Below are 15,704 nucleotides of genomic sequence, written 5' to 3' on the forward strand. Positions count from 1 at the left end.
AAAAAGCTTTTAAGTCTGCAACAGACGCGGTATATCATGATCTTAACCCAAGGTTGAGTCTATTCTGTAGATAGTTCCCTGTCTATCTTTTTGAAGTTTCTGTCATAGCACTTCATAAGTCCTCCTCACAAATCTTTCCTTTGGCAAGACATTCTAGTGTGACTGTGGGTCAGCCAGTGTTTACACTGGCATGATGGTCCCACTTTGGAATAGAGAGGACTTTTCCCTTGGTGGGCCGTTACTACAACTCCTCCACCAGCTGTGTATATTCACTAAACCATCCATGTGTTCTTATAGGGCTGGGCTGATATCGCAAATATTTACTATTTTGTAGGCAATAAATGTTGGCATGAATATTATAACATGTAAATGTTATAATAATAAATGTTGGCATGAATATTATAACAATGATTTTAACATGTTTTTGCTTTGATCATCAAGTGTCCTGAATACAGTTTTAGTAGGCCAGTGTTACAGAGATATTTTCATGGCAGCTATGGTTTAAACTGTAGCAAACATGTCTATAGTGTGGGACACAATTCAATTCAGTGATTCTTATCTTTCGAAATATCCGTTACAATTAGACGTGGTATACTGAAATAATTGACATGCATGGTTATTTTATCGTGGATACATATCTATTAGCCAAATTGTTTCGATTTACAAGCAGGGGCCAAAATGAACACTGTCCAAGCAGCAAAAGCAAATTAAAGTTATTCACCAGCGAACGGTTGCAAAACTGTAAGAATGACAGTTGGACCCTTGCTAATGTGTTCGTGAGCTATTTAAATCAAAGACTTATACATATAAAGGTTTTAGGGACATTATATCTTTATTAGATTACATAAGCGAGGGATATTAATCTTGCAATTCCCTTCTATAATAACCTTTGCAGATGCAAGTGATAGGAGTGATTCAAAAGACACATTTTCAAACTGTCTATTCATGAAAACATCTGTTTTCAGAAGCTGCACGACTTCTGTGGAAAATGTATCATAAGAAGTTTTTCTCCAGAACTCCGTGTGGCAACACATATTAAATATTACTTGCATTAAGATACCAATACTAAAATATTATATACATTTAAAATACCATTTTATGGACGGTAAGAATTATTTATGGATGGATAATAATTTATGGATAATAAAAATGATCATATTTTCTTAATCCCTTCTAGGGTAAAGTTGAAGAAATATTTGAAGACAAAGCAACCACTTGATTGTATATTTATTTTCCAAAAATGTATTTAATATTTATATGCTTTATTATATTTTGTGTGTTTATTACTGTTCATTTAGTTTCTTAAATGTTCAAGTTTTTTTTCAGTTACATTCTTTGTGATCTTTTAATTGAAAATGCAAATTTGGCATTTAAAAACAAAACAACAATTAAACTAGCCATTAAGAACAACAAAGTTTCTTTCAACTCATTTTGTAATGTGATATAATACCACGCTAAAAGCTTCAGCCATTATCACGATAAGAAAATGTGTAATAATCAGTTTATTTTGCTAACATGTATATGCTTCATCTGCGTCAACAATTAAAAATGGTTTAATACAAATGTAAATAATCGAGGTTTGTTACTATGCATTGTTATATCAGTGCATATAAATAACATGTCGTCGAGAAATGAGCTTATGAGCAAGTCTTTTTGGTAAAGACTTGGTTCCTCCTATTAACATGATTAAGGGAATTAGTTCATTTAACAAGGATTGATCCTGTACGGTCATTAATAAAGCGTCCCCTTCAGAATAATTACCATCCCAATGTGAAGAGGAGGATGCCATAATGTCCTTGCAACAATGTACAGCCTCCCTTCTATATATTATAAAGGGACATCCAAGGAACACTCTCAATGCCTTGCATATATTCCCTTCCTTGGACTTGAACTCAAGTGCATCTTAGTCAAACATTCCTCTTTGAAAGCAGATGAAGTCTACTGATCTTCTTATAAGTTTCAGTGAACATGATGGATAAAAAAGACAGTGTTTAACTTTACTACTGATCAAAGCAGCCTCTTGCCAGGCAGAAAGGCCATTTTAACTTTGTCAGCCAACAATAAAGATAGCATCATGGGGGACGTTGAGATAGAACATGCTTTTACGTAAAAAAAAAGCAAATTCCAGCGCAATGAATCGAATAAAGGTGTCTTTTGAAGTTCTTTTTAACCTGACAAGGTGGTTGAAAAACTTGCCAAGTCCTACTCAGTCAAAGACGTTCGTCTGGTGCATGTTTACATAGAAATAGAAATTAAAATAAGGACAGATTCAAAAACTGTGTAATTACCCCATTAGTCATATCCATTTCAGAAAATCCAATTAGACCCATTAATGAAGAGTTTCATAATTGATAAAACTGCTTAATTAAAAAGGACAAAATGACTCATCTTACTTCTGAGTCTGTTTTTATGTCCTTATCCTGATATTTTTTAGGTTTAGTGTGTCATCTATCTTGAATGTTAAAAAATATAGCATTGCTCAGGGACAGCTGTTGAGCCAGAGATTAAAAATAGCTCTTTGTTTGCTGTGCCACAAGAACGGCAAGTGCTGGAATATTTTTGGGGAAATGATGGAATATAAATGTGACCGCAGTGATCTACTTAAACAACTAAAGGGAGAAAAGTATGGAGAGAACAAAACAAATTAAGCCCACACTGTTACAAATGCATTTCATTATGAGACCTAACATGATGCGAGTCATAAAAACAAGGAGTGTAAACTAGATCAAATGTAAATTAAGAGATATGAAATCCAAACTAACCGTAATTACTTAGATAAATAAATGTCCCTGATGTTATTGTACAGGATTCATTAGTGCATGTTATTCTACAGAAAAAATGTTGTTCATCATATACTCACCCTCATGTAGTTCTAAGCCTGGCATCTTGCATGTTCATGCGAGAACTTGCATTTAGTGCTAAAAGCAATGCAGAATCTTGCCTCCTGCTTATCTCCTTTTGTTTTCCAAAACAAATACATATGGATTCTGAACAACATGAGGGTGGAGAACTATGGGTTAACTATTCCTTCAAGAAGAATAGCATGGAATTAGATAGAATACTTAATTCGAAGGCAAGAGGTTTTACTTGATTTAAGGCTATTTTGTAATGGATGGCAGTCCAAAGCTGAACAGCAGTATTTGCTATAAAGCTGAGGTGTGCTTTTTGAGAAGACTTTAGTCCAGCACACTCCATTCCTGGAAACTCTTCTGCCACATTCCCCTGAAGACAGGCATCCATAATATCTCGGATTGTCACAGGTAGAGAAACAACATTATCACAGCCTGCCACCCACTAAGGGATAATAGCAGTGTTATGTGATAATATCCCTTTTAATCGTCCCCATTTCTTTACTAAAGCTTTTGACATGAGGCTGCACTAATGTGTCAGACATCAATCCTACTTCCCATGGGAGGATACAACTGACTGATGTTTACAAATACTCTCAAGCATACCTTGTACAGCCCGGATTCAAAAGACAGGACACATCATAAAGAGTTAAGATTTTCTAAAGAGTTAAGAACAATTTTGGGATGTGCAAAACAACACATTTTCAAAATCGTCAAGTCGGTGGGTTTCCCTGAACGGCTAAACTTCCTGATCGGACCCATTTCTTAGGGGACATTTACTTTTTTGCATTCAAAATGGAGCGCAATCTTAAAACACAAAAAAATAGTGCAAGACATGAAGCAACAGCCAAAGATGTCAGTTGGAATGTGTGGCCGCTGTGTTTTAACCCTTAAACGCAAACCTCGGGTCTTTAGTGACCAGAGACCTCATTCCACTGCCTGTACCCCTTTAATTTTTTGGAGTTGTGCCCAAACCTCTTTAGTATTCCGTAATATTTCTCTTATAAATAATGTAACACAAAAAAAAAAATGCCTAAAAATATTTTTTATAATGGCTTAAGTACCTAAAGTCTATAGGTTCATTAGAGAACCAAGGTACACTCACCTAAAGGATTATTAGGAACACCTGTTCAATTTCTCATTAATGCAATTATCTAATCAACCAATCACATGGCAGTTGCTTCAATGCATTTAGGGGTGTGGTCCTGGTCAAGACAATCTCCTGAACTCCAAACTGAATTTCAGAATGGGAAAGAAAGGTGATTTAAGCAATTTTGAGCGTGGCATGGTTGTTGGTGCCAGACGGGCCGGTCTGAGTATCTCACAATCTGCTCAGTTACTGGGATTTTCACGCACAACCATTTCTAGGGTTTACAAAGAATGGTGTGAAAAGGGAAAAACATCCAGTATGTGGCAGTCCTGTGGCCGAAAATGCCTTGTTGATGCTAGAGGTCAGAGGAGAATGGGCCGACTGATTCAAGCGGATAGAAGAGCAACTTTGCCTGAAATAACCACTCGTTACAACCGAGGTATGCAGCAAAGCATTTGTGAAGCCACAACACGCACAACCTTGAGGCGGATGGGCTACAACAGCAGAAGACCCCACCGGGTACCACTCATCTCCACTACAAATAGGAAAAAGAGGCTACAATTAGCAAGAGCTCACCAAAATTGGACAGTTGAAGACTGGAAAAATGTTGCCTGGTCTGATGAGTCTCGATTTCTGTTGAGACATTCAGATGGTAGAGTCAGAATTTGGCGTAAACAGAATGAGAACATGGATCCATCATGCCTTGTTACCACTGTGCAGGCTGGTGGTGGTGGTGTAATGGTGTGGGGGATGTTTTCTTGGCACACTTTAGGCCCCTTAGTGCCAATTGGGCTTTGTTTAAATGCCACGGCCTACCTGAGCATTGTTTCTAACCATGTCCATCCCTTTATGGCCACCATGTACCCATCCTCTGATGGCTACTTCCAGCAGGATAATGCACCATGTCACAAAGCTCGAATCATTTCAAATTGGTTTCTTGAACATGACAATGAGTTCACTGTACTAAAATGGCTCCCACAGTCACCAGATCTCAACCCAATAGAGCATCTTTGGGATGTGGTGGAACGGGAGCTTTGTGCCCTGGATGTGCATCCCACAAATCTCCATCAACTGCAAGATGCTATCCTATCAATATGGGCCAACATTTCTAAAGAATGCTTTCAGCACCTTGTTGAATCAATGCCACGTAGAATTAAGGCAGTTCTGAAGGCGAAAGGGGGTCAAACACAGTATTAGTATGGTGTTCCTTATAATCCTTTAGGTGAGTGTGTATATATATATACCTGATAAAACAAATGTACTATTTGATTGTTGGACGATTGGTTGACCATCATGAATTGCATCTAGTCAAAATTCACTTTGTCTGCTAAAGATTTAAATGCAAAATTATACAAAATGTTTAAAGTAATTTGTTTGAAGGTCAAATGGGCACTTAGATACAGCAATTAAAATGCAATCAAACATAAACAAACATCAGTTAAATGATGGTTTTGCTGAAAGTATAGCTGAGGCTTAAGCTTTAACTGAAAACAAAGAGAAAAGACAGTGGATTTATGTTAATGTCATTCATTTGCATGCAAATGTGACCTGACATTTTTCAGATAAAATGTTAATGTAAAAACATTTAAGCACCAATGCATGTGTAAATTTGCTGACATGGTAACTTCTATATGGCACAATCTCAAAGGTGAATCACATGAAAAATATCCACTTATATTTCAACCCAAAATTAAAAGAAGAATATAATAATAAGTGTCCAAAAAGCACTGAAGGTCCAAAAAGCACAAAGGCAGGGTAAAAAGTAATCCTTAAGTAATCCATAATACAGTTCATGATTTCTGAAGTGATATGACAGGTGAGAAACAGATCAACATTTAAATCCTTTTTTACGATCAATCCAGACTTTTTCTTTCACAGTCTTCTTTTGTTTTTGCAACTTGCATGCATCGAACATAGGAGAATATATTAATAAGGGAATTAAATATTTATCTGTTTCTCACCCACACCCAATATATCGACAGACACACAGAGACACACACACTATGGATTACATTAATGCTGCCTTTATGTGCTTTTTGGAGCTTCCAAATTGTGGTGCCCATTCACTTGCTTTGTGGGGACTTACAGAGCTGAGATATTCTTCTAAAAATCTTTGTTTGTGTTCTGCTGAAGAAAGAAAGACATATACATATGGGATGGTATTTTGGGTGAACTAAATTTAAATCACCATAAAATAAATTCAGTAAAATAAATACCATCATGATGTATAAATATTTAAATTAAAAATAAGCTACAAGTATGTCACAATTGAAATCTTAATGACTAGAGATGGGACGATATGGTTATCTTACGATTCGTTTTGATATATAATATGAGGTTCATGATTCGATATAATCTCGATTCTATATAATAACACTTAAATTTAAGTAATTATTGAAATTGTTTGAAAAATGTTTGCACTAAATGCACATTATAATTTTTCATCAAAGTTCTTAAAAACACAATATAAATGCTTAAAGGCTGGGCATAGAAATGAATAAATTCTTTGACTACAAACTCTTCAGACATGTTTTGTGTTCTGTAGTCGCCATCACTGTGGAGGACCGTTTTTTAGATAAACCAATTTTCGCTTGAACGCCCCAATGTCAATAGGGGGCTGCATGAACTGTTGCTCTCCTGCCATATCATGAACATACCCAGATATAAGATCAACGGTCAGAGAACATTTTTACTAAATAATACATTAGATTTCGGATTGTTTCTCACCAAACCTTATTGTATGCTTTCATAACAATCATGAGTCTTGAATCATGAACATCCTGAATTATACTTTTGCATCCTTCTGAAGCTTGAAGAAGTGGTCACCATAAACTGCCATTGTATGAAATCACTGAGAACATTTTTGCACAATTTCTCCCTTTGTGTTAAGATAAAGAAAGTAATAGAGGGTTATAACAACACAGGGGTGTGTAAAAAATGACTGAATTGACCTTTTTGGGTGAACAAATCCTTTAAAATGTCTGATATATCAACATTGTATCGGCCTATCAGCCACCCTGCTCTCTGAATATCAGCATCGGCCATTAAAAAAGCCCACATCGGTCAACCACTATATAATATATAGATATAATAATGATATGAGCTATCAATGTTTGAAATAATGTGTACAATTTACAAGAAATAACACTGAGTTTACACTCATTCACAAGCTCTAAAAAGATTACAGTCACTTTAAGATTCCAACGTGTATCTCACAAACAAGTGTCTGGTTTATTTATTAACAAGAGAGAAGTTTTGCTTTTTTTAGCGCTTTTAATTTGGGATTAAAAATTCATATTTATTTTTACTTTTCTATCTGACTGTAAAGAACAGAAAGGATATTAAATATTATATAATAAAAGTGGAGTGCGTGGATTTTATATTTGATGGATACACATTACATGGAAGAAATGGTAAATTTTAAGCACTTACCAACAAAACAATGCTTTTTTCCAGGTATTCCAGAAATTAAATGTTTAAAAGCTAATTTAAGCCCATCAAGGACCATCTGCGATCCTATAAACGGTAAAGAAAAGCGAAGTAGGGGTCAAATTAAGCGATAGGGATTATGCTGTTTGACGGGTAATTTCATTTATGATCAAATTGACAGAAAAGGATGTTTCAGATTTCCAAAATCAAGTTTTGCCTCGTTATGTTCTGTCATTGTTTTGGTTTGCGATATATTGAAATTCTATATATAATCTCATCCCTTTTAATGACCCTTAAACATGCCATTTTCTTTATGCAAAATAGAATTTCTTATTTTTAAAAATATGACCCAGACAGGATTTTCCTTGAGATTTTTCCCAAAATATCAAAAAAATTAAAAAGAAAAGAAAAACCATGTCACGGGTATTGACATGCACAGCTAAAACCGCGAAAAATTACACCTGCCATTTCAAGTTACAGTCTTTCAGTTAAATGGCAATTCATCCATGATTTGTTATTTCCGTAATGCATAACTCAAAATAAACAAATTCTACTTTGATTCTATTTGATTAAACTGTGATTCAAAGGGACTACCCAAGTGAAATCAGAAGCGCTTGGCTAAATGGTTGGGGTAGACAACATCCTGTGGCACAAATTCAACGGACACACACACACACACACACACATTGTCTGATAAAGCTCATAAAGTTTGTGGCTAAAACAGTCGGCCCCTTCGGACATGTCCCAATCCGCAGACTCAAAATTGGGTAATTTTCCTCCACCACAAGTGCACTAACACTCTTAAGTGAGAGAGAGAGAGAGGACAGCCTCAGCGACTCAAGTTTATAAGCCGGCCAGATTAATCTTTCATCAATAAAAAAACATGGTTTATTTGAGGGCATGTCTGAGAGAAGAATTTAAAGTGGTGTTCTAGTCAAAAGGGGTGGGGGTTCAGGGAAGAATGAGGTGGGTTGTGTCTTCCAGATGCCTGAAATAATCTGTAAAGAAATTATCTAATAAAGTAAATTCAATTACAGCACATACATAATATGCATAAGCTTAATGTGTGTGACGTCATCTCAGCTCAATATATGACAAACCATGTACAGAAAAAAAATGCTTCTCATCAGTTCAGTATGGTTGGGAACCAAGAACAGGTTTTTATTCAGAACCGGTTTAATAAAAAAATAAAAATAAAATGTTACCTTTAAAGTCCCCAATCCATTAAGTGGAATCGGAACCAGAACCATTCAATTCCTTCTGAATCCTACCCCTACACATGGGTAAAGTAGGCACAACTTGACATAAATTCTAAAATCAGCATAATTTCCTGTGGTTAACATGCAATAAGAGGCTTATCCAGGCAAGGATATTAAAAAGCTAAAACAATGCTTTATATTGGCAAACGGGACAACCACCTCGCTCTATTTCTAGAGATGGAGTGCAATGAATCAGCACATCCATCACTGTTGAAATACAAAAGGCAAGCAGGAAATCACTTGTGCTGTGCCTCTACGTGAATTTCAAGGGCATTCAAAACACCTCCAAAAATGCTTATGTTGAGGAGTCTACAGAGATTGTGAGTATTAAAGGAATAGTTTATCCAAAAAATAATAACAAAAATTCTGTAATTATTTACTAGTGCAATTTCAAATCCAAACCCTAATGACTTCCTTTCTTCTGTGGAACAAAAAATGACAACCTCAGTCACCAATCACTGTCACTGTATGAAAAAACAGATGCAAAGAAAGTGAATGATGACTGAACCAGTCATTCTGCCCTACGTTTTGTGTTCCACAAAAGAAAGGCATAAGTTTGGAACAACATGAGCGAGTAAAAATGAATTTTCTTTTTTGGGTTATCTGCCCCTTTAAGTGTCTTAGCTGTCTTCCACTCTCTTGCTCAACCTTTATGTGAATCTCTGCAGTTGTTCAGTACCTTCAGTTGGTGTGCGTCCAGCACCCTGCGGAGATGTAAGTGCTGTCAATGAGGTGTGATGTTCGACTGTGTAGCGAGCACGGCTGCACTCACCAGAAACACTCTGTAGGCGTCTTTACGTCTTACGGGTCCCCAGCATGAGTCTGTATCATTGTATTTCACACTCCCTGCACTGCATGAGAAATTCCCACTGCGGGAAGACAAACGAACAGATAGGCAAATTGATTTATACAAGATACTAGAATACATAGTGCCTTCGGATCAGGTAAAGTACAGATAGATGAAACTCAGGCAAGTTTAGGAAATTCTGCCCTACTCAGCATGTCTTTGGAGTAGTGATGGACCGATATTTCATCCAGTCCAAATAATCTGACATTTAAATCACCATTTTAAGATTATCCATGTTCAAGTCCAAAATGACTGGGAGAATTGTATATATTAACATTTATAGGGAGTAAATGGTGTGTAAAATAAGTGTTGTGAAATTCACTTTAGGTCAAATTTGTTATTGGTGGCATAATCTTATCTCATATTAAAGTATATGAGTTGGACAAATGAACAACTGGACTTTAAATCTTATTGGTGAGCCACTTTGATAAATTATTCAAGTTCTAGCAACTGGACAAATTTCTCACTGGTTCAAAACCAGTAATTTAAAAAAATATATATAAATTTTTCTCTCTCATGTCAAGTTCTTATGGTTGAACAGCAGGACATTCATACTGATTGAAGCATCTTCTTATTGGTTGAAATATCTCGATAAGAAATTAGAAGAGTTTCTAATTGGTTGAAGCATCATATTGGTTTAAATGCTTTGATGAGAAATCAATCAAGTTCTAAAGAGGACAGCTTTTTTGTATTGGTCGAAGGATAATTGTATTGAAGAAATGCCTTGAAAAGAAATTAATTGAGTTATAATGACTAGACAAATTATTTATTGGTTAAAGCCTCTATTTATGGGTTGAAACACCTCGATGAGCAATTAATCAAGTTTGTTTCTCATTGGTTGAATCAAAAATCATACTAATTTGGTGAAACGCCTTGATAAGAAATTAATCGAGTTCTAACTATTGAACAACTGAAATAATTACGTTTTTTTTTTAAGCACTTTCTTATTTGTTGAAATGCCTTGATTAGAAATTAATCGAGATCTAATGAATGGACAACTTGGCACATTTTTTATTGGTTGAGTAAAATCTTATTGTTGAAACACTTTGATAACAAAATGATTCAAGTTCTAGCAACTGGACAAATTTTTTCAAAATGTATTTTTCACTGTCTTAAAACAACAAAATTAGTCAGGTTCTAATGGTTGGACAGCTGAGCATACATATTGATTGAAGCATCTTCTTATTGGTTGAAATATCTCGATAAGAAATTAATTGAGTACTAATGACTGGAGAATTGGATGCATTTCAATTTGGTTGAAGCATCTTCTTGGTTTAAACGCCTTGATGAGAAATGAATGGAGATCTAATGACTGGACGACTGAAAGACTTTGAATAGGTTGAAGCACTTTCTTATTGGTTGAAGTGCCTTGATAAGAAATCAATCAAGTTTTAATGACCAGACACAACTGGGCAATTCTTTATTGGTTGAAGATTGGTGAAACATTCATTATTTGTGTTCTAACTTCTAGCCAACGAGACAAATTTCTTATGGGTTGAAGCATCCCATTGGCACAAGACCTTGATAAGAAATAATTGCTTTAAAATTAACAGAATTTTTGCTCTGCAATGTCATCACTTGAAAAGTCATTTTGACCTTTTATTAATTAAACTCAAGAAAAAGATATGCAAAGTGTGAGAACTTAAACTCACCAAGCTACTTCCATAAGAGATACTGGTACAGCAGCGGCATAAATGGCCAAATCTCCATACAGGTACACGATGATGCAGATGTAGAACATGTTGACACCAACTGTGGGAACAAGACTCAGATGTCATTCTATATATAGATTGACAACTGTAAATAAAATATCACTTTAAATACATGATACAAAGCAGGTGGTGTGGTTTACTGAACATGTAGATGGGCAGCATCAATCCCTAGAAGATTCCAGTGTTCTTCCTTAAAACTCTATACCCACTTATCAGAATAAGCTTTATTGCCAAGTGTTCTCATGTACACAAGGGATTTATTTTGGTGATAGGAGAAACATGTGCACACAGAACATTATAGTGAGAGACAGAATATTAATCAAGGTAAGAGTATAAACAGACATAGAAATAATAGGACATTTAACAGAATGGCATATGAACATGTGCAAATGATAATGCATGTGCAAGGTAGGGGTATGTAAAGTTATTGAATTAAATATGAGTGAATTTACATATTTACATATTTACATTACATATTTATACATTTTTGCACTATGGGGGAATCCTGATACAGTTTAATTGTTCATGAGGAAAATGGCCTGAGGGTAGAAACTGTTCTTGTGCCTGGATGTCCTAGCGCTCAGTAGCGCCGGCCAGAGGGCAACAGTTCAAAGAGGGAGTGGGCAGGGTGTGCGGGGTCCAGAGTGATTCTATCTGCATGTTTCCTCACTCTGAAGACGTACAGCTTTTGGAAGGTGGGCAGGGGGGCACCAATAATCCTCTCAGCAGTCCTGACTGTCTGTTGTAGTTTCCTTCTGTCTGATTTTGGTGGCTGAACCAAACCAGACAATTATAGATGTATACAAGACAGACTCAATGATGGCTAAGAGGTTGACCAGATCAGTTTTGCCAATTAATCAGCACCGATAACAGATTTCTGGAACTATCAGTTATCTGCAAAAATGCACACCAATAGTTTTTTCCCTACTTGCGTCTGGTGATGGAGCGGCTGGGAAGGGTGCGCTATCATTTTACAGTATGAGAGCAGCCTAAAGGCAAAATAAAATCACTTCACTGATGCCCTGTGGTGTTTGTTTTGACACGTGAGACAACACTCTGCATGGAGCGGAATACTGTTAAAACATTGTTAAAACATTAACAATTAAAGTTCTTTTTAATTAGACACATCATTTACAAAAGATCACTCCTGCACAAGACTGAATAAACTAAAACAAAGACGATTGTCAAGCTCACTTTTACATAGAAAAACAAATAGATGGGTTGCAAATGCGTTCGGTGTGAACAGCCCCTTACAGTTAGTGGAGGTCTTTGGCCATTGCATCTTACTTTCTCATAAGCATTTATCAGATTAAGCAATGACTTGTTTAAGTGCTTTGTCAGGAAAGATGTTCAATTTGGAAATGTCTCGAGATCATCCAGTCTGTTGTGTTCCATCTGTTTGAACAGCTCCTGGCCCGGGCTCATAGTCTAAGCTGCTTCACCACTGAGTTCAGCCGAATACCACTGCTGTCTGGGAATAGTTCTACTCTACATTCAACTGTACTAAATAAAATCAATGTGGTATTTTGCTGTTATTATGAAGCTCTTCTGGTGTAGTAGAAGTCAAGTGCAAGTGAAACACAATGTGAACTGTCCATTGAAGCATTTTCCCCTCTCATTTTACTTTTGACTTAACATTTGAGAATATGGACGAATAAAACATATTTATTTTATGCACATTAGTTGAAAATTAAATGCTCTTTTTTAACAGACAGGATAGGAATGTTCTTTGCAATAAAATCACAGTGCTGAATAGTTAATGTATTTATTGCGCCCTCTTGTGGACCAAGGAAACAATATCAATTAAAAATCAGCTGACTTTAAAACTGGAATATTAGATAGATAGATAGATATATATATATATATATATATATATATATATATATATATATATATATATATATATATATATATATATATATATATATATATATATATATATATATATATATATATATATATATATATTTATTTCATTTAAACATAAATCAGCTTATCGGCAGGCACTGACCAACTTGGTTATCAGTATCAGTAAAATCGACTATTGGTCGACATCTAATGATGGCCGAGTAGATCTGTGTCAGCAGCGCCAGTGGCAGGTTGAACTTCCTCAGCTGGTGAAGAAAGTTGTATAGGCCAGTGTTTCCCCAACCTTTTTTCTGCCATGGCACACTTTTTACAATTAAACAAATCCCATGGCACACCTCTATCCCACTGTCCCACAAGAACTTCCATGATTTCTGTCCATTTTAGTTGCGTGTTTACTCGTAATGTTTGAAATTCTGCTATGAAAAAAAATGAAAGTCACGTAGGTACGGTGTGTAATGAGATCACAGGTGGCAAGGGTGCTAATTGGCTAATGAATAAAACAACAAATTTGCATCTTTCCTTATTTTTACATTGGTTCTTGCAAATTAATTCTTGCAATGCCACAGCAAATAATATTTTATGTATCTATTTATATACATGGCTCCAGACTAACATTTAAGAGTCATAGCACCGATGTTAAATTCCACAAATTGTCACATCAGCACTTGACTTGGTCGCACCAGTCCATTTGAAAGAAAAATTGTTTTCTTTCATGGTTTCTTTTTACAAAGCCTTTTTCTACAATCAGAGGACATTAGAAAAGGGTTTACACAGAAGGAAAGTTGCATTGTTATCCATAGTTATAACTGTGGCATTTGCAAAATGATCATAGTAACCAAAAGTAAAACCATGATTAGCAGTAACCATAAAACAAATTATGGCACAGTAAGAAAATCCCATCCAGAAATTAAATTGTATTCTCTCACCATTAAATTGATATAAGTTCATGGTGAATATGTTTAAATATATTTATAAATATTTTAATACCTTAAAATTTCTGTCTGTTCATTGTGCAGAATTCTCCTTTATTCCTTTTCAATGCTGTCCATTGAGCAGCGCTGACTGATCTGGGTAAAGCGGTTTCCTTTCGCGTTTGGAACATTTGCCAATTTATATTTCTCATACGGAACAAAAAACAACAGAGCACAATCAGCGAGTCAGCCAACTTTGTAGTCGCACCAATGCGACCTCTAGCAAAGTTTAATCGCACTGTTAGGAAAAATGGTTGAAAAAATAGTCTCAGTCCAGAGACCTGATATATTTTGTGGAATCTGATAATTTTCCAAGGCACACCTGACTATCTTTCACGGCACACTAGTGGTTGGGAAACACTGGTATAGGCTGCATCAGAGCAGCATAAATAACCCTTATTAAACAAGCACTTCATTATGAAATCTCTCCCCCCACTCTTCTCTTCATTAACCACACACTCCACATTCCACACACTGTTTCACTGTTCATCCATCACTCACTCCGTGCCAGTTGAAGATGAGATGGACAGCATTGAGGACAAAAGACAAACCCGCTCACCACAACACTCGTTCTTCATTCACCGAACCTCCTATGAGGATCTCAAATGGTACAACTGACCAATCAACTCAATTAATTTGACATTGACAAGAGCTAACAGGCTATTAAAACTACATTTAAATCTAAAAAAAACCTAACACTACTTTACAAGCTTAATTGAGCCATCTTTCCACCCACAATAAAAAAAGTGGCAAATGTTGTTGTCAGTTCCACGCCATTTTACTAAGATGAGTGGCCAAACAATGGCAGAAAACATGAGAAATTATGAATGCCAATTCAATTGCAGTGCTCTTTTTACAATTCATGCAGCACAATTCATAAGGGAACTAGAGCGAGTTCATCACTTGAAATATGGAAATGTTGATTTATCTTGAAAATAAAGTTTCTCCATTCTCAAACTGCCCAGATTTAAATGGAAACCCACCTGCTTGCTTTTTTAGGCTACAATTCAACATTATTGAAAAAGTATAAAAGAAAGCAGCTATTCTTATTCACCTACATGCATTTAAATGCAGTATTCCTACACAGGAATACCAGAAACTAAAATAATATGTTTAAGCATTAAAGATTTTAATCAGAATCTGAAAGTTGATGTAGCTATATAGATTTTTATATTTTCTTAAGAAAATGTGAGTGGTGCAAAACTTGGCCAAACTAGTCTGACTTTCTATTTCTTCATTCAGACCAGAACTGATCCATTTATAACTTTACTTTCAACAACTAACTGCACCCAAATAATTTCAACAACATACTCACTGTGCATTCATTCTGCAAAGAAAATCAACTTTTATCTGTCTTGACAATCCTAATGTCCATTCATAAACATTAAAGCCTTTAACTACAGTTCATTTAGGAGTATAAGCCTGTTGTTCTTTTCCACTAAATGACAGCTCATGGACTGATCACTCCCATTACAAAAGGTGCGCTTAACAACTGCACTAGCTTTTAAAACACAGCATGCCCCAAGACAGGAGGGCAAATGAGTCCTTGCTATTCCTATTAAAAGCTACAGTCAATACTAAAGTCACACTACCTAAACGAATCTCAGTTCATGGTGAGTTACAGTGCCATTTAATATATTTACAAGTCTCCTAGGCAGCTCAGGTAGTCATTTAGTCT

The 15,704-nt window shown here is 35.7% G+C and overlaps 1 protein-coding gene across 2 annotated transcripts in view; it reads right to left on the minus strand.

The window, feature by feature from the left end:
• Nucleotides 1-15,704, minus strand: part of tmem104 (transmembrane protein 104) — a 79,294-nt gene that overhangs the window by 47,960 nt on the left and 15,630 nt on the right. For both annotated transcript variants that reach the window (XM_052138917.1, XM_052138918.1), the window contains exons 7-8: nt 11,127-11,226; nt 9,400-9,496 (exon numbers count right to left, since the gene is read on the minus strand). In XM_052138917.1, coding sequence (XP_051994877.1) covers nt 9,400-9,496; nt 11,127-11,226 — 197 coding nt within the window. The remainder of the gene's footprint in view (nt 1-9,399; nt 9,497-11,126; nt 11,227-15,704) is intronic.

Source organism: Xyrauchen texanus, chromosome 12 (genome assembly GCF_025860055.1).
Source record: "Xyrauchen texanus isolate HMW12.3.18 chromosome 12, RBS_HiC_50CHRs, whole genome shotgun sequence".
NCBI lineage: Eukaryota > Metazoa > Chordata > Actinopteri > Cypriniformes > Catostomidae > Xyrauchen > Xyrauchen texanus.